This window comes from Camelus ferus, chromosome 14, assembly GCF_009834535.1.
Source record: "Camelus ferus isolate YT-003-E chromosome 14, BCGSAC_Cfer_1.0, whole genome shotgun sequence".
Taxonomy (NCBI): Eukaryota; Metazoa; Chordata; class Mammalia; order Artiodactyla; family Camelidae; genus Camelus; species Camelus ferus.
The window spans coordinates 11722643-11748631 of record NC_045709.1 but is presented as its reverse complement, the minus strand read 5'-3'; the positions used below and the strand labels follow the sequence as shown (position 1 = coordinate 11748631).

Here is a 25989-nt window from a genome sequence, read left to right as displayed (position 1 = left end):
ACTTCTTCAAACTCAGTGGAATACTCACCCAGTCACTAACAGAGTCCTACACAACAGTGTGAACACAAGCATGACTAATTCCATCACTTTTGCCACAGAACATAATTCATTGCAAGGAGTGACTAGACCCATCAAATTTGCCATATTCTATTTACTAGAAGCAAGTCTCAGGTTCTGCCTACTGTCAAGTAGGGGAAGTGATTCACTGGAGATTTCTTTAGGGGAAATTTCCAATCCTAGTTGCTTTACATTTCTTTTTCTTGCTGGACTACACAGTCTAGGCCTCTAATACAATGTTGACAATAAATTGTGGTCTTATCATGTAAAGGAAACAGTTTAATGATTCACTATAAAGTTAAGATGTTTGCTGTAGGTTTTTTGTAAATGCCGTTTATCAGGTTAAATAAGTTCTTGAAGTTTTCTAGTTTTTATTGGTATTAGAAGTGTTGAATTTCATCAAATTTTTTTCCTGCATCCTTTCAGGTGATGTATTTTTTTTTCTCCATTGTTAAACCACCCTTGCATTCCTGGAATAAACTAGATTGTACCTTTTCTTTCCTATTTATTGCTGGATTTTGTTTTGGATTTTTCAAATGTGTCTTCATGATTGAGATTAATCTTTGTCATTCTGATCTCTTGAGTTACAATTTGTTCCCCTTTTCTCTGCTTTGGGATAACTTATAAGATTAGGATACTTTGCCTTCTGAATAATTTGAACTTTCTGAGAAATGGTCTGAGTTTATTGTTTTATTTCTGGGAAGATTTTTACAATAGAGATCCAATTCTTTAAGTTATTAAATTATCACTTTTCTTTTAAACTATCCAGAAAGATCCTCTGACCCATTTCTCCTTTTTCTTCTTCTGGAAATCTGATTGCACAAATGTTACTTTCTTATACTAATCTTTACTTTCATATTTCTTTTCTCTTTGATTCTGCTGCATGTGTGATTTCTTTAGACACTGTTTTTTCAATGTCTAATCTGTTGTTAAATCCCTTCACTAAATTTTATTTTTTTTCAGATCTGTTTGGTCACTTTTATAGTCTTCTGCTCTATAGTTGATTCTAATTTACACATTTTATATTCTGAATATAAGCCCAATGTTTAATAGCTTTATGAGTCTGATTCTTTTGTCTTTTGGTTCTGCTGGAATGCATTCATGTGCTTTGTTTCCTCATATGTTTTATAATTTGAAGCTTGGGTTTATGGTGGGTTCTTTAACATAAAAATTTTGTTTGCTTGTGGCAGGGCCTGAAGCACTACTAGCCTGAGGCCACTGTAAACTAAATTCTTGTTTTGAGGGGTTTTTTTGAGAATCCTTTGTTATATGAATTTGAGTCAAACTGTTAAGCACTACAATATGAAAAAATAGTTTTAACTTTGGCATGATGACCTAAAGTACTAGAGGGGGTTAGTATAAGCCTTTTATTTCTACAAGGTTACTTCACTATAGTGCCCCATACTGAGGCAAGGGATATTAATTTAGTGTGAAAAATATACATATATATACAAATACAGAAACTATATATATATATGTAAACATAGTTTATGTATATAAATTTGTAAATAATCTCAACTGTTTTAACCCTCTTGATGTCATCATATATGGCTAACTATTGTATTTCAAAGAAGTATGGTCACTGAATGAAAAGAAAAGGATTAGAGGAAGTTGTCCTAAACTTATTACTAACTCTAAATTTTGTTTTGTTTTGTTTTTAGAATTACTAGTTGAATCCATAAAAGCTGGTAATTTTTTTCCATGCAGGAGTATTTTTCAGTTACCACTGTATATACTTTTAAATAATTTAACACCATTCAAATCAGATGCAATAAAGAACACAATATAGGAAAACTTTCAGTAAAATTTTATTTAGTTATAATATGAATCTCCAACAGCCTGAAATAAAAATGTCCATGATCTTCAATTGAACTGTATGCCACTTTCTTTTAGAATGTCCCGTTTTTCATTAAAATAATTTCTAAACCACTCTATGTGTTCAACCTTCTGTTTAACACTCAGATACGGATTTTTGGAAAGGCCACAGGTCACCAGCTCCATGAAATGGCGAATTGGTCCTTGTTTTGGAAAATCTTCTAAGTATTTATCCAGAAATATATGTTCATGAAATTCTGAACCATCATCATCAAAACCTAGGAAATGATACAAAATATATTAAAATTTTGAATGTAAAACCTACACTATAAAATCAACCTTAATGAGGTAATACAGTATTACAGTTAAAGGCACAAACTTTGGAGTCAGGTTTGCTCACCGACTTAACAGCCATGTGATTGGGCAAATTAATTAACTTCTCTGAGCATCAATTTCCTGAGGCATAAAGCAAGTATTAAAACAGCACCTCCGTCATGGGATTTTTGTAAAGATTAAATAGACACAAAGCTTATAAAGCTCTTTTACAATGCTTAGCATACTATAAATGTTCAAAATGTAGCAGCGATTACTGGTAATGAGTATTTTACTATCTAAAGAAACCACTAAGAAAACTATACAAACTACACTAAAAACATATAAACAAAGTAAGATAGAATCCTAAGATATATTTCAGCAGCCCACAGGAAGCCAAGAAAGGACAGAAGAGTGAGAAACAGAGAAAATGAACAGAGAACAAACAATAAAGTGGGAGACTTAAGGCCCAATACATCAATAATTACTTTAAATGTAAATAGTCTAAACAAACAATCAAAAGAGATTGGCACAGAAAAACACGATCCAATTATATGCTATCTACCAGACACTCACTTCAAATACCTATAACACAGGTAGGTTGAAAGGAAAAGGACGGAGGACATATCTTGCTAACATGAATCTTAAAAAAAAAAAAAATGCACGAGTGGCTATAAGAATATCAGACAAAGTAGACTTTAGAGCAAAGAAAGTTACTAGGGAGCAAGAGGAACATTACATAATAAAAAGATTGACTCACAAAGAAGACACAGCAGTCTGAATTATGTATGCACCAAACAAGAGTTTCTAAATACATGAAAGAAAAATTGATAGAAATAAGAGAAATCGAGAAATTCACAATTATAGTTGGAGGTTTCCATATCCCACTGTCAGCAATTGCAAGAACATTAGAAATTAGCAAAGACACAGAAGAACTGAACAACATCAACCAACAGGATCACATTGGCATCTACAGAATACTCTCCCAAACTACTACAAAATACAAATTCTTTTCAAGCATCCATGGAACATTTGCCCAATTTAACCATATCCTGGCTCACAAAACAAACTTCAACACATTTCAAATAACTGAAATAATACATAGTATGTTCTGATCATAAAGGAATCAAAATAGAAATCAGTAACAGGAAGATGACAGGAAAATCTTCAAACAGTTGGAGATTAATATAAATAATTCATGGTCATAAAGGAAATCTCAAAAGAAATTTTAAAAAAACATAGAATTGAATGAAAATACAACAAATCAAAATTTGTGGAACACAGTTGACACAGTACTGAGAGGGAAATACACAGCACTACATGTCATACATAAAAGGAAAAGTCTCAAATCAAGAATCTAAGCTCCCAGTTTAAGAGCCTAGTAAAAGAAGAGCAAAATAACCCCAAAGCAAGCAAAAGGAAGGCAACAATAGAGATAACACCAGAAATCAATAAACTGAAAACGGAAAATAGAGAAAAGTCAATGAAACCAATACCACATTCTTAAAAAAAAAAATCAGAAAAATTGATACATCTTTAGCAAGTCTTAATAAAGAAAAAAGAAGGTACACACCAACTACATTAGGAATGAAAAGAGGGTTATCATTATAAACCATGAGATCATTAAAAGGATATAAAGGAATACTACAAACAACTTTACACTCACAAATTCAACAACTTGGAAAAAATGGACAACTTAAAAGTAATCCACTGAACTACCAAAACTCAAATCAAAATAAAACAGATAACCTGAATAATCCTATAACTATTAAAGAAATGTGTAACTTAAAAGCTCTCAAATAAACACTGTAAATCAAGCATACTTCAGTAAAAATAAATAAAAGGTCTTAAACATTTAAAGAAGAATTAATACCAATCTTACACAGTCTCTTCCAGAAACTAGAAGAAGGGATGCTTCCCAATACATTTTATGAGGCCGGTATTAAACTTGTTAAAAAACCACATAAACAGAGAATCACCAAAAAAAGGAGTGAAAGAACTACAAACCAGTATCTCTAATGAACTTAGAGGCAAAGAACTTGATATCCACAGCATGGTCCATAAAAGGAAAAATTGGACCCCATCAAAATTAAAGACTTGGTCTGTAATGACTGTTAAAAGGATATAAAGACAAGTTATAGGCTGGGAGAAATATTTGCAAACCATATATTCATCAAAGGACAAGTATCTGCAATATATTTTTTAAAAACTCAAAACATTAACAGTAAAAACCCAGACAATCCAAGTAGAAAACAGACAAAAGAGACATTTCACTGAAGATACAGATGGCAAACACACACATGAAAAAGATGTTCAACCTCATTAGCCATTAGGAAAATGAAGATTAAAACCACAGTGAAATATCAATACACACCCATCAGAATGTGAACACACCTCCAAGAAAAAATAACATAAATGCTGGTGAGAATGAGAAACTAGATCATTCATACAATGCTGGTGGGAATATAAAATGGTATAGCCACTCTGGAACACAACTTGGAAGTTTCTTTAAAAACTAAACTTGTAAGTACCATACAACCTAACGACTGCACTCCTGGGTATTTATCCCAGGGAAATGGAAATTTGTATTCATACAGAAACCTGTACATGAATATTTACAGCACCTTTACTGTAACAGCCAAAAGCTAGTAACAACCCAGATGTCTTTTATCAAGTGAATGGTTCAACAAACTATAAGGTACATTCAAACCATGGAATATTACTCAGCAATTAAAAACAACAACAAAAAACCCTCCTGATACAGGTAGCAATTTGGATACATCTCCAGAGAATTAATCATGCTGAGTGGAGAAAAAAGAAAAAGTCAACCCCCAAAGATTACATAGTGTTTGACTGCATATATATTTCTGACACAATTATAGAAACAGAATGGATTTAGTGAGTGCCAGGAACCAGGGGCTAAGAAAGGGAGGCAGTGGATGTAGTTATAAAGAGGGTATAAGAGAAACCCTTGCAGTGATAGAACTGTTCTGTATCTTTATTGTTCTGTATCGTTTTTACAAGAAAAAATCTAACATCAAGAATAACAAAAATTCAAAAACGGTGGAGGGGGGAGGGTATAGCTCAGTACCTCCACTTAAAAATAAATAAATAAATAAACCTAATTACCCTCCTCCCCCAACAAACAAACAAAAGATGGTGGGTGTGGGGGGTTTATAAGTTAAAATTTCTCCAGAACTGAAAAATAAAGTTCCCAGATTAAAGGACTCAATATTGCCTAGAACAACGATTTAAACGAATAAAATCCCTCACCAAGGATCATCTTTCTTAAACTTACGAATATTACAGTCATACTAATATAAACAATGAATACAAATCTAACAAAAATTGTGATATATTTATACTGAGACGATGAGGGGAGACACACTCACTAGAAAATATCTAAAATGTGTAGCAATTAAAGCATGTAATTTAGAAATGTCAAAAATAAAATATAGCTAAAAGATTGAAAGACATTGGCTCTAGAACAGGCTGTATTAAGTGACAAAAATAATTGCTTTATATTATAAGCTTTATTTTAAACTATAAGCTTATTACGATTTAAAAAATCAAAATAACTTAGAAAGAAGAGACAGTTATTTCCCACTAAGTAACAGTTGAAGAATCAAAGTTTATATCGTATCAAGTTGCTACAGATAAAACAACTCAACAGAAAAGGTCAAAGGATATGAGGAGGTAAGTCAGAGAACAAGTATGAAATAGCAAATAAACATTCAAAAAGATGCATAATCTGGTTAGCAATTAAGGAATTGCAAACAAAAACATCAACGATACCACAGATGCCCTGAACATTTGAAAGATTAAAACATAGTCAGCATCAGGTAAGGTGTGAAGAAATAGGATGTTCGTATCTGTTTGGAGGGTGAACCGGTTATCTTTTTAGAAAAGAATGTATCAATATTTATTGCAATTTAAAATATGCTTGACCCTTCTGAGAACTAAAAGTACTCAGACATGTACAGAAGGACATGTATAAAAGGATTTACTACAGCACCATCCATCAAAGGAAAATGGTAAAATAAATAGTGTGGTCCCATACAGACCAAAACAAAACAACAGATAAATGTATAACGACCATTTAAGGTGGTCTGTGAAGATACATACCAAACTATTGACCATGGTGGTTTCAGGAAAGGGGTAGTGAACTGAGGGGTAAAGTATTTTCTCTGTTCTTCCATATTATTTAACTTTTTTGCAAGGAAACTTTCATATATTTATTTCTTAATTTAAAATATTTTTAATAAACATAAGAAACACAATATAATAATGAGAAAATAAGAATGGAAAATTAAATACAGGAAGAAAATCCCACATGGTGTTCAATCAACTAAAGTAACACAGGTTAAATCTGTCTAATTCTGCTTTAAATGTTACTAAATATAATTAGATCCTGAATACAGCTAAAAATATGGTACAGCAAATAAGGGGTAAAATTTAGTTAACAGCAATGACCAATTATTTTTGACACGAGTATATTACAGCACTGAAGCAAATTCAGTCACTTTCATTTTGACTTGTTTCCACTTCTATTTTGTCAAAACTATTAATTCTTTTCCTGTCAGTACTTTGAGGCTCTTGTCCATAGGCCACCATCTCAAACAAGCAACAGACTGTTTCAGACAACACACACCTAATCATCTTTTATCAGCCCTGATTTTCTCCACACCATACTCTCCCACATTAACAGAGCCCTCTTTAGAGTTGTATGGTAATTTTGAATTTTATAACTATTCTTGCTAGCTCATATTATAGCACACATTCCAGATATCCTATAGCAGAGGATAATACATTAGTGAACAAGTTTAAACCAACTGAAGAATAAAAACAGAAGTGTGACTGGCATCCATGACTGAGCTTTTTCACCCGCAGAAGCCTTTAAACCGACAATTATTCTTGGAGAACATCTCAAAAACCCCTGCAACTTGGTGGCATACGTATGGCTAATGAATATTCGAGAGCAAGACTCTATTCACTGGGTAGTGGTAAAAATGTGATTAAATTCAGTTAGAACCAAAGCTAAAATAAAAATTTTATTATCAATCCAATATATAACAAATACTACAAAATCTTAACTGGGAACAATTCCACCTAACAGCTCTTGTAAATCTCCAGGCTGGCAAAGCACAACAGAAGCGGAAAACCAGGTCTTAAAACAAAAACTGACAAAAAGCTACTTCAAATTGGAAAAACAACTTTTACATTTTTAAGTGGCAAAACAACAAACTGAAATTTTTTATAAAACAGAAAAACAAAACACTAGGAAGTAAATTGTAAACACAGGACATGCCATTTTGTCATTTTCAGTATTATGTTCCCAACTGACATGGTGAGGCCCTAACTATAAAACAAAACACCTTTTCCCAAAAGCATCAAAGTAAATCTTCATGAAGCTAATTATCAGGAGAGAGAGCATGATATTTTATTAATCTTAAAATTTAAGAAACATAAAAGAATATTACTGAACGGTGGAGGCTCTAGGTTCTAACGCCAGTCCTCAAAGTGTGTACTGAGGGGAGTGCTCAAAGAGAGAAAGTTTCCACAGTTCCTTTCCTGTTTTTCATTCAGATAACAATTGCCTTGAGGAGCTGGAAATGAGATACCTCCCTCTCCGACCCTGAAGCATCAATAATACGTACAGCGTATATGGACACTTGTCACATTCATCTCCCCGACCTGACCAGAAAACATGGGTTTCTTTTTTTTTTTTTTAAGAAATTACACTTTCTCAAAAACCAGGTCAAATCTAAGATAAATCCCTTTGGAGTTTGGACACTCAAGATTTTGATGAACTTAAATGTTTTACTGTTGATGACAATGTACCCCCAATTCATGCTTTCCTATTATCCTATTTGATGGTTCCTAGAATATACATAATATCCTCATGAATATTTTAAGATTTATAAATATTATAGTAGAGAACAGAAAATAGTTATAACAACAAATCCCTTCACAGCACTGTTGTAGAAACAGAGCTGATGACGGTGAAGATGCTGTACTTGGATAATCCTAGTTGCTTCTCAGAAGAATCCCATAAAATGAGTGCTATTATTATTCCTACCAGTTTACAGATGGGGAAGTGAGGCTTGGAGAGATTAAGACTCACTCAGGAACTTGAACTCCTAACCACCACACTTCACTCTCCTAAATAAAGTCACATATTCTACCTTAATACTGGGTTTTAAAACCATGTTTTTAATCATGAGGACCTGGAACACCCAAGTTTCATCAAATATGGAACAAAGTCTTCCCTTAATATCATACATTTTATTTGTTAGTTTGCTTGCTACTTTTAAAATTCTATGATCATACAGGAAGGGAAAGGGACTAACATTTATTCCCATATATTATATGCCAAGAACTGTGCTGAGCAACTCAATAACTATCCGATTTAATTCTTACATTCTTCCAATGAGGTTTCTTTAATTTTATAGATGAAGAAACTAAGGCTTAGGAGGTTAAAGGATTTCCTCAAAGGCAAATGGCTAATAATGGACAGAGCTGAGAGCTGTACTCAGGTTCACACAAATAAAAGTCCTTTTTTTTTTTTAAACATTATCTCGATATCTTTGAGAGTGTAGAAGCCACAATACTTTAAAAAATATGTTATGTAATAGATGAAACATAGGCTGCTATATGTATTACTGAACATACCATACAAATAAGCAAAATAAGAATTTACTAAAGGATTTGTAAGCCTCTAAAATTTTCCTATACAAAATAATGCTTTATGAAAATATAAGACTATTTCTGATATTTAAGCTTCCATTCCACTTATCAATCCAAACAAATGAAAGGCTGTCAAAAATTGAAATATTACAGTTCAGCATAACACTACAAAGGTTAAAATATGGGCTACATTTTCCTAAGACTTCCTGAGGTATTTGCAACCTCTAGCTAATCTTACCATAAAAGTAAATTAATCTCTTCTAATTGAAAATACATCTATAAAATTCAATGGAATGTTTAGCTGATGACATCATGGGTGTCATAAAAAAAAAAAAAAAACAACACAGTAATACTGTTTTCCTTTTGACTGAGTAAGAGGTAACATCTCCAGAAAAATCTCCAGGAAAGTAGGTAATATTTTATCACTGGTTCAAAGCATCTAGGTATGCAGCCAGAGAGTCCCAAAGAATTTCAAAGCCTCCCAACATTTTCGCTTTGAATGGCTCTGAGTACAAGAAATGTGTGCCTCATTAATGCAATGGTTTTATGAGTAAAAGATACCAGCATAAGACTTGAAGAGTTGTAATGTTCTCCGAAACTTAAGCATGACCTCATAACCAGTATTTAATGTACTAGAAGTTTTACCAGGTAATTTCCTGCTTAGCAAGTAGAAAGCTATCATTGTTTGTAGTTCTCCACACTTTATGTCACAGGCATTCATGACGTATTTCTGCCATATAATTTTACTTCTTAATTTTCCTAAATAAATAACTAGAATTAAGTGAAATTCCAGCATTCTTTTTAAAAACACTGTCAGATTTCTTTCAGGACACCACAAACATGTTTACACAAAGTTTTGAAATTCATGTATATATCTAGAATCTACAACTGAGAATCTGCCAGATCAAATCTCAATCACTGAGCTGTATGAACCTTTGATGTTAAGACTTACCTGCTTCATTGTTTATTGGGAACTCCCACAATTTCCCCTCTTTTGTCCACTGGATCATCTCTTCAAAACCATTCTGAAAGGGTTGTTCAGTGACTGCAGCTAACTGCTTAGCAAATTCTATATCCCAAAGAGAAGGTCCTGCCTCTGTAGAATCAGAACATTCAAAATAAGCACAGTTCCATGTAAATACCTTTCTTTTTAAAAATGTTATCATCCCTTCTGAATTGGTAATATTTTGTCAGATCTTGAAGCTTATAATTAAACAGTGTATAATGAAAGTCACTTACTGATAGATAAAATTGAAACAAAAATAATAAAGACTACAACCACAATAATTGCAAACCTCACTTTTGTCTTACTACAATGCGAGGTAATCAACCCCTATCTCACTGCCCCCTCTACTGGAAAGGAAAAAAGAAATGTCTGTTTTGTTTAAGGATATTTTTATGACTGAATATTTTTTATATTAACATACAGATTTTGATCTTTAAAGTCCAGCCTGTTTATTTTCAGTCTGTCAAGGTCAGTCACTAATGTGCTACTAATAAAGACCAAAGAAGTTAAATTAACATAATAAGAATGATAATGATAATACTACTAATGGATACTGGGCACTTACTCTGTGCTAAATACTTTTTAAACATTAGTTCATTCAATCCTCACAACCAACTCTATGAGTAAGGTAATGTAATGTTAGCTTACTACCAAAATCATCACGTTTCAATCATTTATTTCCTTTGGAAATTTAAGACATCCTTAAAGAATGAGTCATATTCCCACCAATCATTGCTGGTGGAAAGGTAAACTAAGAACTTAAGAACTTAAAAAATACACTTATCATACAGCCATTTTACTCCAAGATGTTTTACCCAAAAGAGAACATGTCCATACAAAGACCTGTACATGGAGGCTCATGTATGTCATGCCGACCACAGACTGACTGCTGAATATGAAGAATGTTGGCCCTGAACATCTGATATAAAGATCCCAGCAGTTAGGCTATAATTAGCCACATTTACAGAGTAATCATAACTGTACAATAACTTAATTATCATGGTTACGTTTTTAAAATTTATTCACGGGACACTGCTGAACTTCTCTTTCCCATGATCATCATCATCATCATCATCATCATCATCCTTAACAGCTGCAACTATTTACTGAATGTCCACTGTGTTCTAAGCACTGTCCCTGACACTTTAATTGTATTACCTCATTTAGTCCTTGAGATGTATGTATTAGCCCCATTTTATAGGTGGGGAAAGGGAGACTCAGAGAGGTTAGTACAGCAGAATCCAAATTTGAATAATCAAGATCTACCCAAACCAAAACTCTTTCCATTAAGCTATACTGCCTCTCAGCTCTAGTTTACTCCAGGATAAGCAGTAGGGTCTAAGACAATACTCTCTGCGCAGTGGTAAGAACTCAGTGGGGAGCAAAATGTGGGAATCGTGGGACAGGAGAACTCATTCATCCAGTTAATGAACAATTATTGAATGCCAACTACATGTCAGGCATTATTTCACATGGTTGGGGGAAGCAGTGTAAAAACACTAAATTTAAGTTTGCACTTCGTTGTTATTCTTGTATTTCATTGGGAACAAAGACATTCTTCAGACTCATCCAAGTATAGCTCATTAAAATAGTACCTTCATTAGAGTAAATTTACATAAATCTGTGCATTTTATATTGTTTTATAAATAAATACAACTTCAGTACCTCCTTGCCAGCTAATTTCAGTTTTAGGAATAAGATTTCTGATTTAAAAAAGCATGCTGGCTCCTTCAAGAATGCAAGTGCCTTTTCTGGCTGTTCATTATTAGGTGCACAACAGCAGCTGCCCTGACAACAAACTCCCTTCCCGAGGCAAGCTTAACAGCTGCCACTTCAACAGGGGAGAGGTGATCCATTCTTCACGCCTGTGCGTTTGTATTTCCTTTTCATCATACAGGACAGAATGCAGTTGTCACCATACAAGGAGGGAGCTGTTCTCTTAGCTTCACCTTCAGTTTAAATGAACAGACACTGAGTGAAATAACTCCTTTCCTGTATGGATATACATTTTATAGCTCAATTAGTTTAAAAAAGGATTTAAAGGATTTAAGGTAACTATTCCTGTTATCTATAAGCCACTTGGCTAGGTGCTACTGGGTATACAAAAATCATTGAGACCTAGCCCCTAACATCAAGGAGTTTATTGAATAGTAGGAAAAGCAGATGTTCTTATAAGAAACTGATAGAAAGATTAAATGAGCCACTGCAAGATGGCCTAAGAACTTAAATATCAAATATAAAATTATTTTGGGGGAGGGTATAGCTCAAGTAGTAGAGCACATGCCTAGAATGCACAAAGTTGTGGGTTTAATCCCCAGTACCTCCTCTAAAAAATAAATAAGTAAACCTAATTACCCCCCAAAATAAATAAATAAATATAAATAAATTAAAAAAAATTATTTCTACCAAAGTCCAAAAAGCTAAGTTACAATCTTTAGAAATTAGTGTCACTTATAAGCTGAGACCATCTGTATGGAGTATCATTTATTTTATCAGTAAACTAAATTTAATGTCAAGCAATAAGACATTCTTATTTCTCTTTTAACTAGTCTTAAAACAGTGAATCTGAAGGATTTGATTTCTTGCCCAAAGAAAGGGGGAAGAATATAGAGAACAAAGACTAAGTGTGTTCACTAGTGAATTTATCTACAAAACAGAAACAGACTCAGAGACATACTAAACAATCTTATGGTTACTGAGGTGAAAGGGGGTGGGATAGGATAAATTGGGAATTCAAGATTTGCAAATACTAATGACTATATATAAATAGATAAACAAGTTTCTTCTGCATAGCATAGGGAGCTATATTCAATATCTTGTAGTAACCTATAATGAAAAAGAATATGAAAATGAATATATGTACATGTAAGATTGAAACATTATGCTGTACACCAGAAATTGACGCATTGTAAACTGACTATATTTCAATAAAAAAAAAAACAACTGAGTTTGTTAAGAAAAAAACACAAGTCTGCTAAATATATTCCCTGAATTCTCTTCTTCCTGTCTTCTAAACAATCATCAAATCACTTCAGTTAGTTACTTCTACAAATGCTCTCTCCTCTTCTAGATAGTCAGCTGCCTTAGGGCAGACACCACAATTTATCCTCACGTAACAGCACAGAGGTGTGGTGCAAACACTATGTGATCACTAATGTCCACGCAGCTGCTAGTACTTAAATCGCATTGTCTCATGGTCTGCAATACTTCAAGGCGGAAATCTGACCGAGGCTAGCAATGTCAACAACTATGTTAATAAGTAGGATCCAGGTTAAAGACAGGATAGAATATTAAAATACCTGATTATTATGCAATCAAAACGTGAAGGACATTTTTGAGAGATAGAATGTTTTTACACCTGAGAAACAGTGTTATTTTCTTGACAAACCTGTTTCAGGTGCCTCTTCGGTTACTGCCTTGGGGTCAAAAATATTAAGTCTCTTCCCCTTGAATATATTTTTCCTAAAACTGAAAAAAAAATTATTTTAATGAATATTTTTATACATGGTTAACAAAAATTATTTATGAGGAGAAAATTTTTATATGAAATATTCAATGTAAAAATGAAAAACAATTACATTGCTCCACACTAGACATTTTAAGAAAATTGACATGTCTTCAGGACTGATAACTAACAAACAGGGACAAATGCACCTGAATTTTTACATCATAATACAACAAAGCAATTATAACAGTTTAATTTCCAAAATACCTAACTGAAAAGATTAGCTTAATTTGCCATAATTTTTATTTCACCCATTTCATATTAAGGTTTTAGAAAACTTGATGTTGTGGAAAGCGATCAAAATATGCTAAATTGGAAGTTGTTAAAGTCAACATTTGTCTTACTTTAAGGGTAAAAAACACTGCATGTTTAATTACAAGTTATAAAAGACTGCATAGAAAAATCAAAACATTCCCACTTACAAAGCTATCATTCTGTAATTTTAAAATAATGATTAACCATCTTTACATAGCTATTTTTAATTAACTTGAAATTAATGTCAGAGAGTTAATAGGTAACTTTTCCTTGTATGTTTTAATCAACTGCTTTATGCATCAATTCACATTCTTACTTGAACAAATTTACTGGCAGATTAAATGCTAGCTTATAAACTGGAGGGTTAGTTTTCAAAATAATTCTGAATTCTTTTCTACATCAAATTCCTTTTAAATACCACATTAAAATTAAATACAGTGATCTCAAATCACGGAAGCTTTCCTCTCACAGGTCCCCAAGCGTCTATAAACAAAGGCTGCAGAACCATCCTCAGTGCTTTACTCTTCTCCCCACCCGGCATTCCCTCAACTGTGTGTCAGGTCAACAGGGTGATGGATTAAAGTAACTCACAGTCAAGAGGGAATAATTAGCCGAAGTATGGAATTTTAAAAGAGGAATGTACTAACGAGAAGGGAAGAGAAAGGACATTTGCTGTGTATCTACTATATACTGTTTACCCATTTCTGTTCCTCAAGAAAGCCACTTCAGCTAGGTTTCACTTTCAGCATTTCAGAGATGCAGAAGCAGGCTGACGGGGCTATGGAGCGTGTCCCAGTCACAGAATCAGTCACATGCACAGTGCAGCCCACTGTGACCCCGAAGCCAGTGCTCGGGACTCACAGCTTTCTGTCTCTAACTGAAGGATCAGTGGAGGATATATTTTTGGTGATCAGTCCAGGCCTGGATTGTCTCTGGCTGTCGCAAGTCAGAGCAGGGTCAACAACCTGGTATCTCACCATTGCTTCCCTTTATTCTAGAGTCCATTAGTCAGCTTTTCAATGCGATTATTATATGCGCATAAACCCCTTCCATACTTTTTAGCTTTGCCCTTGCCACCTTTTAACTTGTGATGACAGCTCAAATCATTAAAAATCATATAGCATTCTGATATAGTTGCATGGCATCATTTCAAAGAAGACTGATTCAAAGAAGATGAAAGTTAAATATTTTTGAGGAATCTTAAGTTAAACTCCAAGTACACATTCTACTTTATTCAATAATATCATAACACAAAAATCACTTTAAATTTGTAATTCAAATAATCTTCCAAAGTCACTGTAACCTCTTGAACTTCCTTTGGTAACTGCTGACCATCTTTTCCAACCGGAAGGAGCTAACTCAGGTTCCTGACATTATACATAAAACAAAATCTATGGAATACACAACACATAGAAAATACTACAATTTTAAGCACATCCCGCTATAAGGTTTGGTTAGTGTTTGTCAGACCGTGCTAAAGATTTGCTTCCCCCTCCCTAACTATCACTTTATAGGTTTGAAGGAGAGAAAGAACAGAAACTTTATGTAAATACATACAGCTTTCTTTTATAAAATAGTATATGAGACGTGGCTTGGCATCTTTAAGAACTGCAGATTACCAAATTCAGATTACCACAAATAATCCAGCACTTTAAGGTATTATATTGGCTCTTCCTTCTTTTTGTTGATATTGAGTTATTTCTCTAAGGTATGAAGAAAGATGATTACATAGCGAGATAAAAAGGGTACACGAACATACAGTTAGCCACACATCAGAATGAAAAAGAATGCTTCTTGCAAAATATTCATTTGTTCAGGATTCAGTCAGCTCCACTTACTCTAAATCAGGAGACTTTATTCACTGTGGGAAAATGTGAGGCAGGACCCATTTTGATTTATGGTATAAAAAAATGTAGCCCTGCTAAACCCAGTACATCTTTCCTCTCTAGGAAACAGTACATGGAGGGTAAGGAGACAGACCGATACAAATGCATCCAGGAGGCTCAGATACCCATCAGCAACAAATGCACAGCAATCAAGTAAATCCACAGTTAAGCAAACAAAACCAAGGCGGAGCCCTGAATACCTTTTTCTAAGATCGGCGGCCTTCTCCTGGCCAACAAAATCATCAGTTCCTTCATCAAACTGAATCTGATGCACTGGTCTGGTACTAGTTCTTGCTGTGGCAGACTTGGCTACTTTCATATCTGATATGATGTTACTGAAACTGAAATAAGAAAAAGGTCAAATGTATTAGAAATTTTAGCTACAGAAAAGTAATAAACTTCTTAAACATGAGATTCATATCACTTAATCTTTATTTTACTTCTATGCACTAATAGTGAATAAAAAGTCATGTTTAAATAAAAGATTGTAGGTTGCATATTAACACCACAGACCACTAAGATTGATGTTGCCTTCTGTGTTTTAAAGGTGTTCTTCAGAAATGTTCATTTAAAACACAATGAAAAGTGTCCCTTGTGAAAAACTGTCAAACATCCTGAGAAGTTGACATACTATCAATGTCTGTATACCTATCACCTAGATTTAAAAACTATATTAAAGTTGAAATTTAGCCATGTTTATTTGTTGCCCTGTATTTGTTCAAGTACAAATAAAATAAGTGATCATACTGTGCATAAAACCAGCACATTATTTAACTGGAAAAAAAAAAACCTTCTCAGAGAAACTGTCTTATTCTGTTTTTACGTATTTATTTGTAGTAACTTTACTGAATTTACCATTTCTTTTTTCAGGGACAAGAAATGATGGAACTTCTCAAAACAAGTTTAACCACTGACTTGGTCTTTTAAAACTGTAATGTTATTTAACATATGACTTTTAAAAGAAATCAAATTGCTAATACTTATGAGGCATATTTTATATATAAATGAATATATTATGTATCGTACTCATCACTCACATGGAAACGGCCTATTTTGAGATATCAGCATCACTGACATGATCACTTGATTCACTAACCTAATTTTAGGTCTTTCTCCATCTTTCTGTGCCCGTGAGGCTTCCTCATGCTGCTGTAGCTGCTTGAGCAGCTCCAACTTGGTTGTCTGCTTGTCAAAAGGGAGAGAGTCTGCAACAGCAGACGCGGCCGCCACCAACTCAGGGCTCAGGGACTCACTTCTGAAAGAGAACACAGAAAACAAAGGGGAGAAAAAATAGGCATTACTTTAGTTTGGTGGAAAGTAAAATGATTTCTCAGGAGAAAACTTTTTGTCTGTAGTCCAAAAAGTATCATTCAATTTCTGACAAAGCCAAGAATTCTTTAATATCAGGAATCAGTTTTCTATAAACTTTAAAATGTTCACGGTTAAAGTTAATGGATCCTTGCTGAAGCACAGTAGTAACTCAGAACAATATACAAAAGTGGAGGGGTGAGGGATCAGCCTCAAAAATGATAAATCAGTGGATCTTTAGATGCCATTTTATTTTAAAAACAATACACATTACAAGTAAACATAAAAGTGGCTAAACCTATTTGTACAAACTTCATTCATAATATCCCCAAACTGGAAATAACCCAAAGGTCTACCATTAGAACTGTGATATACCCATACAATGGAATATTACTCAGCTCATGCCACAATGTGGATGAAACTGTATGGAAGAAGCTGGATTTTAAAAAGTATATATTGTATGATTCCACTTACATCATGTTCTAGAAGAAGCTGAATTAGTCTAAGTTGAAAAAAATCAGAACAGTGGTTGCCTTAGGACAGAAGGTTACTGATGGGGAAGATGAAAATGAGAAATGTTCTGCACCTTGGAAAGTATGTGGGTTACATGGGCACATCCATTTGTCAAAATCCTACAGCCAAGATTTGTACACTTAAGTGTATATAAATTTTACCTGGAAAAAAAACCCCATAAATTATCACTGAGTGGGAGACGGAAAGTGGATGAAGGTATAGATGATACAAGAAGGCAAAATGTGGTATTATTGAAGCTGGGTGACAGGTATAAAAGGGTTCATTTTAGGATTCTGGTTACTTTATCTTTTAAATTTTCCAAAAGCTAAAAAATAGGCTAATCTTCAGTGAATTAGGGTACGTTAAGAGAAACATATGCCAGATAGAAAAGTTACATTTTTTCAACTCAATGAGAATTGCCATCTCAATGAGTAGGATCCAAATTATTGTTCTACTCTATCTCCCTGGTTTTCTATCTTAGGATCTGATGTCTAACATGCAAATCCAAGTTCCCAAATCCCCGAGGTTGAGCCTCAAAGAGACTGTTAGAGCCTGGTGGCCCTCAAGGAAGCTGGGAGTGAGGGCTGTAGGAAAATCAGTGCTACTGGAAGCTGGAGGAAAAGGGACACCACCGCTTGAGTAACGTGGAAAATAGGAGGTATACTCAGTGAACTGGACGATCTAGCTAAGGAGACTTCCTGACAGAGAAATGAGGGTGCCTCCTGGGTTCTCAGAGAGAGGTAAGAAAGAACTCTTACACATAAAGGAGCCAAAACTTGCTGGGATCAAAAATAAAACACTTGTCATTCTTAGCCCTTCCAGATGGCAAATGATGCTAAAATTTAGAAATGGCTTCTGAACAGAGATCAAATCCAGGGCAGTGTCAGGAAAACATGGTCTAAAGATAAAGCCATGGACATGACTGTAAAACCCTTTGTTAAGGTCTTACAAAGATTTATGATGGTGCCTCAGAGTCCCTTTCAAACAGAAATCCGGAATTCTAAGAAACTTAAAGGTGTGGTCCCAGAGCCTCTAACAAGGAGCTCAGTGTAAACCAGGACCCTGGTTCCTGAACTGTGCCCTAGGGCACCCTGGAGCACCACAGGGAAATACTAGCCACATCTGTCAGTGACTGTGTGAACTACTAACTCAAGGTTCACAGTTTTAACATTAGACAAATGCATTTCTTTCGATGATATCATTCTTTGCGAAATCTTTGGTTTTTCAGCAGCTGCTATGATAAAAAGCAAGAACCGTTCATAAATCAGTGTGGCACATGGATAAAAGTGGTGGTGTCCAATCTGATTCCAAGGCTAGGTCATAAAAACAATACAAATTCCTTGGGGCTCCTTTTCTCTCAGGACACTCACTCCTGGAACCCAGCCACCATGCAGTGAGAAAGCCCAGGCCACATAGAGAGGCCACATCCAGTTGTTTCTGCCAACAGTCCTGGCTAAGGTGTCAGCTAACAGCCAGCACCAACTGCCAGACTGAGTGAGCAAACCTTCAGATGATTCTAGTCCCTGAACTTCGAAGTCTTCCAACTGAGGCCGTAGACATCATGGAGCAGAGATTAGCCTTCTCCATTGTGCTCTGTCCAAACTGCTGACCCACAGAATCCGTAAGCATAAAAAATGGTTGTTTCATGCTGCTAAATTTTGGGGCAATTATTATGCAGTCATCAATCATCAATAACTACATCAATAAGGGGTTTAAAATATAATACAAGTAAAGAAACTAACAGCAGGCCATGCGTGGATGACAGTACAGCAATGATGACAGTATATCATGAATCAAAGATGATGATTAACCTAATTCTGTGCATCCAGGATCCCTCAAAAAAAGTGGGAAAGGGGTATCACTATAAGGTATATTTTTTAAAAATCAAAACAAATGTAACTCATTCACCAATCTTTTGATGTAAGGCCAAAGCCTCTTCTTTAAACATAGGACCACTGATAGAAATTCCAAGGTACATCTTTACATATACACCACACCCATAGTACACCCTCCAACATAGCCAATTTTGGTTTCTTTAAAGTGGAAACATGGAGCAAGAACTTAAAATGCTTACAAAGCAATCTGAGTGCAGAATTTCCTAGATTTTTATGTTTGTCTCATTCATACCTAATTGGAAAGGAATTTTTTAAATGACTGCTACTGAATCTCTGCAAAACAATCAACTCATTTTAACCATTTCATTAAGTTAATTACACTGTATAATTATAATAAAAAGCACAATGGGTCTGAGATGTGAAAAAAAAAACTCTAACTCTTCAAAAGTATGTATGTTTGTGTATTACCTAATTCTATACACATATATGTATTTTGTTCTATTTTGTTTCTAAAAAATAGGAGGAGGTACCTATTATGGGCACTCACTGTTTGAATTAGTTTACTCTCTATCACTCAATTATGCTTTCCAGAGGTAGTTACCATACGATACAATGTAGAATACCATACTTATGAATATCATAGACACCATAAGATACAATGTAGAAACCAAGAAGTTCCATAAAAATGTTAAGTCATTCTGGGAAATAGGAATCTATATTATCTGTTTATTCTGCTAAGAGAAGTCAGAGCTGGGGATCTTAAAGCCACATATCTTATTACTTGAATCAATGATGTCAACATATCATTATTTATGTATCACTAAAACAAAATACTGTCATTTAAACTACAACACAATGCTAAAATATCACTGATCACATTTAGAATCAGTAAAATATAATACTCTTTTGATAAACACAAGTAATTGCAATCCTTTAAGGAAACAACAAAAGCTGAGAACCCTGGTAATTACTGGTCAAAGGAAGTCATATAAAACAGCTGTAATCAACATGCTAAAATTCTATCCTAGGTGGAATTTTTTAAATAAAAATTTCAAATAAACAAGTCCTTCAGAGACACCTTCAAATTAGGATGTAAATAATTTGTTAATTAATAGCTTAAAGAAGCAATTAAAAGGCAGTTGATAACACTGACAAATACATAAAGAATATGTGGAATTCTCAATTAGACCCCTACTCTTTTCTCTCTAGACTATATACAGATATCCCTTTCTTATTTAAATACAGAACAATAGTATTTCTCAAGTAATTATTAGAGTCTCTGTGTGTACAAACTGATAGTCTTCATTAATTCTGTATCTCCAATGTACTCTCAATTTATTTTTCCTAAAAGAAAAAGTTTCAAAATGAATTTCAAAGAAAAACATTCAGATTGCAATTAATTTACCTCTTTTGGGGGGCATCTACAGGAGCTTTTTGAGGTCTGCCAATTGTAGCCTCCAAACTTTTAAGTTGCCTTCTGTTGGGTGGCTTTGTTGTTTGTACATTTACTGTGCTTAAGTCAACTTTCATGCCCTTAATAATATTTAGCAAGTCTTTCTTCGTAGTCTCCTTTACGCTCTCTTGGCTCTCTGTCTCCTTGGAAGTCTCATGGGTTGGAACAGACTTCTCATCTTTCTTGCTATAGATCACGCTGTTAGTACCAAAATATCTTTGGATATTATTTTTTGTCCTAGAAGGATTAAAGAAAAAATAGTTATACTATGCAAAATAATAGTTAGGGCTCCAAATGCTGCTTCCATGTGTTTTAAAATTTTTTCAATTCAAATCCTTCCTTTTTGCTTATTATTGTTGTTAACAACCATAAGGACAGCAATTTAATATCTTTTGAACATATACTGTGTGCCTAGTCTTGTGCAACATTTTATATACATTTTCTCACACCCACATCGACTCCAAAGGTACGTATTATCTCTATTTTGCAGATAAGGAAACTGGAAACCAGAGAGGTGAAGTACTTACCTAAGGTCATGTAACTCAGAGATCACTAAGGCCTAAGACACACTGGTGAGCCACAAATGAGTTACAGCTGTGCTGAGGTATTGACCACCTAGTGCTTGGGGTGGCCAGGCGAGGCCAGGCGAGGCCCAGGCTGCTGGTGCTCTTGTCTGGTACCTCCTTCCATTTAACTCAAAGTTTGGTACAAATATCATTGTCTGTGTGTCCATGACATTTAAAAAATTGCAAAACACTGACGTGGTCAATAAATTTCAATTTATTATTCTCAAACCTGAAACTGACAGATTGCCAAATCCTTGCTCTTAACGTGATAAAATAATAGTTATAAAAAGTCATAATTAAACAACATGAAAGTAAAGAAATTTATATCAATAAAAAAGCTACTTTCTTCAAAAAAAAAATTCCTGGGTGTGATTCTGATCTATTTAACTTTCTCATTGAGCTACATGCCATTTAACCAATCACCATTTGTAAACTAAGCTAAAATGGAACAGAAAAAAAAGAATATTCAGTAGCTAGAGTTGTCATTCTGCTTTCTTCTTTATATACATTTGTGAAAAAGAACAATACAAATGATCACATCTATTTCAAACTCATGTAAAAGATTTCTCAATTCTAAAGTAACCCACATATCCAATTTTATTTTGTGCCTTAAAAACCTTTTGATAGTTGATATTGAAGAACTTTAAAAACTAATGACTGTGTTAGCTTTGTAAGAGGTATAATGTATAAAAAGTCATTTATTAAATATAGTGAATATCTATTCTGTGCTGGGCACTATAGTAGGCATTGACAATATTTAGTAAATAAGAATTTCATGATCCCTATCTTTATGAAGCTAACAGGCTACAGCACTGTTTCTCAAACTAATATGCACAACAACTACCTAGAAGACTTGTTAAAACACAGATTATTCAGTTTTACCAAGGAATTCTGATTCAGGCTTTGGGGAAGGACTCAGTCTGCATTTCTAAGTTCCCAACTAATGCTGATGCCATCAGAGAACCACATCTGAGTAGCTGTTACCCATGTCATTTAATCCTTACGATTTTTATAGGACAGGTTTCATAGGTTTTATTATTCCCATATTAAAGAAGAAGAAACTGCTGCTCAGAAAGGTTCAAGTAGTAATTTTTAACCTTTACAGGTCATATTAATCATCCAAGGAGCTTATTCAAACCATGGATTCCTGAGATTCACAGTTGGACTCAGGCCCAAGGATCTGCATTTAATCAGAAAACGGCTATTTTCAAAAATACTGAAACAAACTATTTGATCTGCTTATAAAAATGTCAGAGACTAATACATTAGACACTTAAAAATTAGAATGAAAACCAACTTCATAGCACTTATCTTTATAATCAGTACACAGGACCCTTATAATATTCAAAATATGGTACAACTGAATTTAGGAAAGTGCACCTGTGAAAGTTAATTAATATTACAGGTATTAAAACAGAAAGGTGGCAATCAGAGAATGAATCTCATATATAACCCATACTCCCATGTTCCCTTCTGAGATTGCTCTAGTACTACAGAAAATAATCTATACTTATACCAGGAAAATCAAGTATAGGAAGTTACTTCATAGCAGTAAAATAATAAACTCTAGCCCTAACCTCCCACCTGGCCTTGTTTCCACTGACAACATCTCCTCAGCACATCCAAAACCACATTCAAGAGCTGGCCTCTCAGACTGGCTTTCCCATATTTCACTCTTTTGTGTTGAATGGGCCTCTTACCACAAATAGGTGTTTCTGTATTCAAAAAACTATTATATATTTTAAAAGCTTTCTCAAAGTTGCTCCTCATTCTTCCCTTAACAGTACCCTAATTCGTCAAGGCAGCCAGTTGAAATCTTTGCTTTCTCTGACTACTTAACTCATCATATGTTAAGTTCCAGCAATTTCATCTGTGCAATTCTTCTTCTCCATCCAGTTACTTCTTGCCACCCCCACTGCTACTAACCTACTTCAGGGTTGTACTTAACCAAACTGGCCCCAAACCAATCTGCATGGAATACATCTTCAGTAGAATCAAGTTTTCATAATCATGAGAATTCTCAGAAAATAAATACCAACACCGAGTATGCAGTAAATCTTTTTCTTGCCTGGCTGACTCCAACCCTTGGTTCCCCTTTAGATTTTATCAGACTCCTTTTCCAGAAACGATACTCTGAACCTCTCTTACTATGGTTAGGCGTCCCTATTTGCTCGCACAGCAAGTACTTGTTCAAGTAATTCTGTAGCATTTTGTGCTACCTACACTATTCCAGCTATTACTCCACTATACCTGAATTGCCTACTTGGTGGAACTACAAGCTCCGTGATGGTAGGACTGTTATTCTGGACTTAACCCCAGTGCTGGCACACGGTAAAGCACTTTCAATAAGGAACTAAAGAATAAATGGAGGGAGGAATGAGACCATCATAGTTTGGGGAAGATAAGTAGATAGATTACATAGATAGATAGATAGATAGATAGATAGATAGATAGATAGATAGATAGATAGATAGATAGATAGATAGATAGATAGATAGATAAAAAAAAAAAACTAAACTTCGTTTCTGGAACCTGGATAAAAGGGGAGCCGTGGCAAAAGGGATGCAGCGCGGTATGCAGCAGAGCACAGGGCAGCGGACCAGGCCTGTCACCGGAGCTGTTACCCACGCACCCTACGACCTTGGACAAGTCATTTTAACTTTCTGGGATTTCCCTTTCCTCAGATTTAAAACAACGGCTTCTAAGATCCCGTGGGTCAAACCATGGACCCCAGAAAGCCGGAGAAAGATAACTGAATGTACAGGGAGGGGGACAGGGGTTGCCTGAAGATCTGCGAGGCCAACAGCGCTGAAACGCGGTACCTGAACGTTCTGTGCGGAGAACCGAGTACCACGACCGCAGCCGCCGATGCCTCCGGGCCTCCGGAGCACAAAGAGAGGCGGGGAAGAGGGCGAAGAGGTAAGACCGCCGAGACTCTCGGAAACATCGCGGAGAAACACACTGAACTGAAAACCCAACGGGGACGGTGCGTCCTCTGCTAAACACGCCCCCCTACTCTCGCTTCCGTTTCCAGCTGACGTGCTCCTCTCCCTTTGTGTTCCGAAGGAAAACAGGAGCCGGTAACTGTGTTCCGGGCTCGCCCGCGGCCGGGGCGGAGCCCGCTGCCTCCTAGCGACTCCTCCCCTCGGCGATTCTAGTCCCCGAGGTGAAGTCAACTGAGGTCAGCGAGGGTGCAGGGGTGCAGGCGGGCCCCGGACCACAGAGCTGAGTGGAGGGAGCGATCAACTGTGCAAATTCTGCTAATGGGACCGGTATGATGAAGCGCAGAATTGACCCTACTGTGTGGCATTTGGGGAAAAAGATCTCAGTGTCCATCATATTCTCAAAACTATCCATGGCCACCAAGGAAGTTAAAAAAAAAAAAAAATCACCATAGGACATGCTGTCCGATGAGTTTTGTTTCTTTTCAGTCTGTTCCTGACGTGGAGTCAAAACATGACATACATGTTTCACATCTTAAAAATGGCTTTAGAGATTAAAGGATGCAAGAGAAAGACTTGGCTTTTTCCTGCCCTTTATGAAAGCAGTGAACAGTGACCCAGAAGAGATCAGGGATTCTCACATCAGGAGGGGCATGAGCATAAACCCCGGGGAAAATGCCGGCTGGTAGGTCACATGGCAACTTCGAGCTTAGAATTCCACACTGTCAGTTGAATATTGACATCAACATTTTCCCTGCTACTTCAAAAAACAGTCAGGGTTGGTGGGGATTTTTTTTTTTTTTTTTTTTTTTTTTTTGAGCTGCTGAAAACACAGCTTACATTGGGCCATTGAGCAGATCTTTCTAAGATCCTCTAGCACTGACAGAACGTTTTGGACAACACTGAACACAGTACACTCGGGATACTTTCCTTTTTATTTATTTATTTTATTTTTTTATTCTGCCTGCAAGTAATGCTCTCTTTTTGGCGGTGAGGGGTGTTTGTTTTTCTTCCAGTTTTATTGAAATATAATTGACATCTAGCACTGTATAAGTTTAAGGGGTGCAGCATAATCATTTGACTTAAATACATCATGAAATGATGACCACAATAAAGATAATTAATAGACTAGTTCCAATTGGCTACAAATTAAACCACAAAAGGACTTCAATACATTCTAAGAAAAAAATAGAACTGTCCTTAGAAAAACCATAACTTGTGCAAATTGTCCAGGGCAGTCATTTATGGAAGTAACAAAACATAGTCTAAAAGAAACTGTTTTTCCTCCTCCTATTCTGGCATTGATTCATCTGTTACTTTCTTCCTTCCCAGTGCTCTGTCGAAATGCACTTTCTAGAACAATGTACCTTTGGCAAGAGGAATCAAATCAGCTGAAGTAGGTCCTGATATACATCAGTGACTTTGTCCTAAATGTCTCATGAAATTCTACACTAATTAGCTCAACAAGCCTTCCATGAAAATGAAAAAAAAAAATCATTCTATATTCTGGTTATCAATTGCTACATAACAGATCACTCCAAAACTTAATGGCTTATTAAAACAACAATTTACTATCTCTCATGGTTCTGTGGTTGACTAGGCTCAGCTGGGTGGTTCCTGCTTGGGGTCTCTTATGTGGTTGCAGATGGTAGCCAGTGTGTCCAAGAAAGTTCTTTTTTTCATTCACATATTTGATGGCTTAGCTGGAACAGCTGGAAGAAACAGGAATTGGCTGGGCAATTTCTCTCTCTCTCTCTCTCTCCCTCTCTCTCTCCCTCTCCCTCTCCCTCCCCCCCCTCTCTCTCTCCCCCTCTCTCTCCCTCTCTCTCCCTCTCTCTCTCCCTCTCTC

At 35.4% G+C, this 25989-nt stretch overlaps 1 protein-coding gene and 1 long non-coding RNA gene across 6 annotated transcripts in view; one reads left to right on the top strand and one right to left on the bottom strand.

The window, feature by feature from the left end:
* The window catches only part of LOC106728995, a 46839-nt gene extending 30623 nt beyond the window's left edge, over nucleotides 1-16216 (top strand). For all 4 annotated transcript variants that reach the window (XR_004325683.1, XR_004325682.1, XR_004325684.1 and 1 more), the window contains one exon: nucleotides 15587-16216. This is a non-coding gene — a long non-coding RNA (uncharacterized LOC106728995). The remainder of the gene's footprint in view (nucleotides 1-15586) is intronic.
* On the bottom strand, nucleotides 1844-24229 carry MRPS31 (mitochondrial ribosomal protein S31). Of its 2 annotated transcripts, none has more exons than XM_006179633.3 (7): nucleotides 24021-24229; nucleotides 20585-20869; nucleotides 16620-16775; nucleotides 15724-15864; nucleotides 13266-13345; nucleotides 9824-9967; nucleotides 1844-2150 (listed from the first exon to the last, which is right to left on the bottom strand). In XM_006179633.3, exons 1-7 carry the CDS (start codon nucleotides 24143-24145, stop codon nucleotides 1921-1923), a joined length of 1161 nt encoding a protein of 386 aa, XP_006179695.1. In that variant the 5' UTR covers nucleotides 24146-24229; the 3' UTR covers nucleotides 1844-1920. The 2 variants fall into 2 exon arrangements, with proteins under 2 accessions (XP_006179695.1, XP_014410465.1); XM_014554979.2 differs by having other exon boundaries at nucleotides 16620-16778; nucleotides 24021-24228.
* Nucleotides 24230-25989: the final 1760 nt, after the last annotated feature.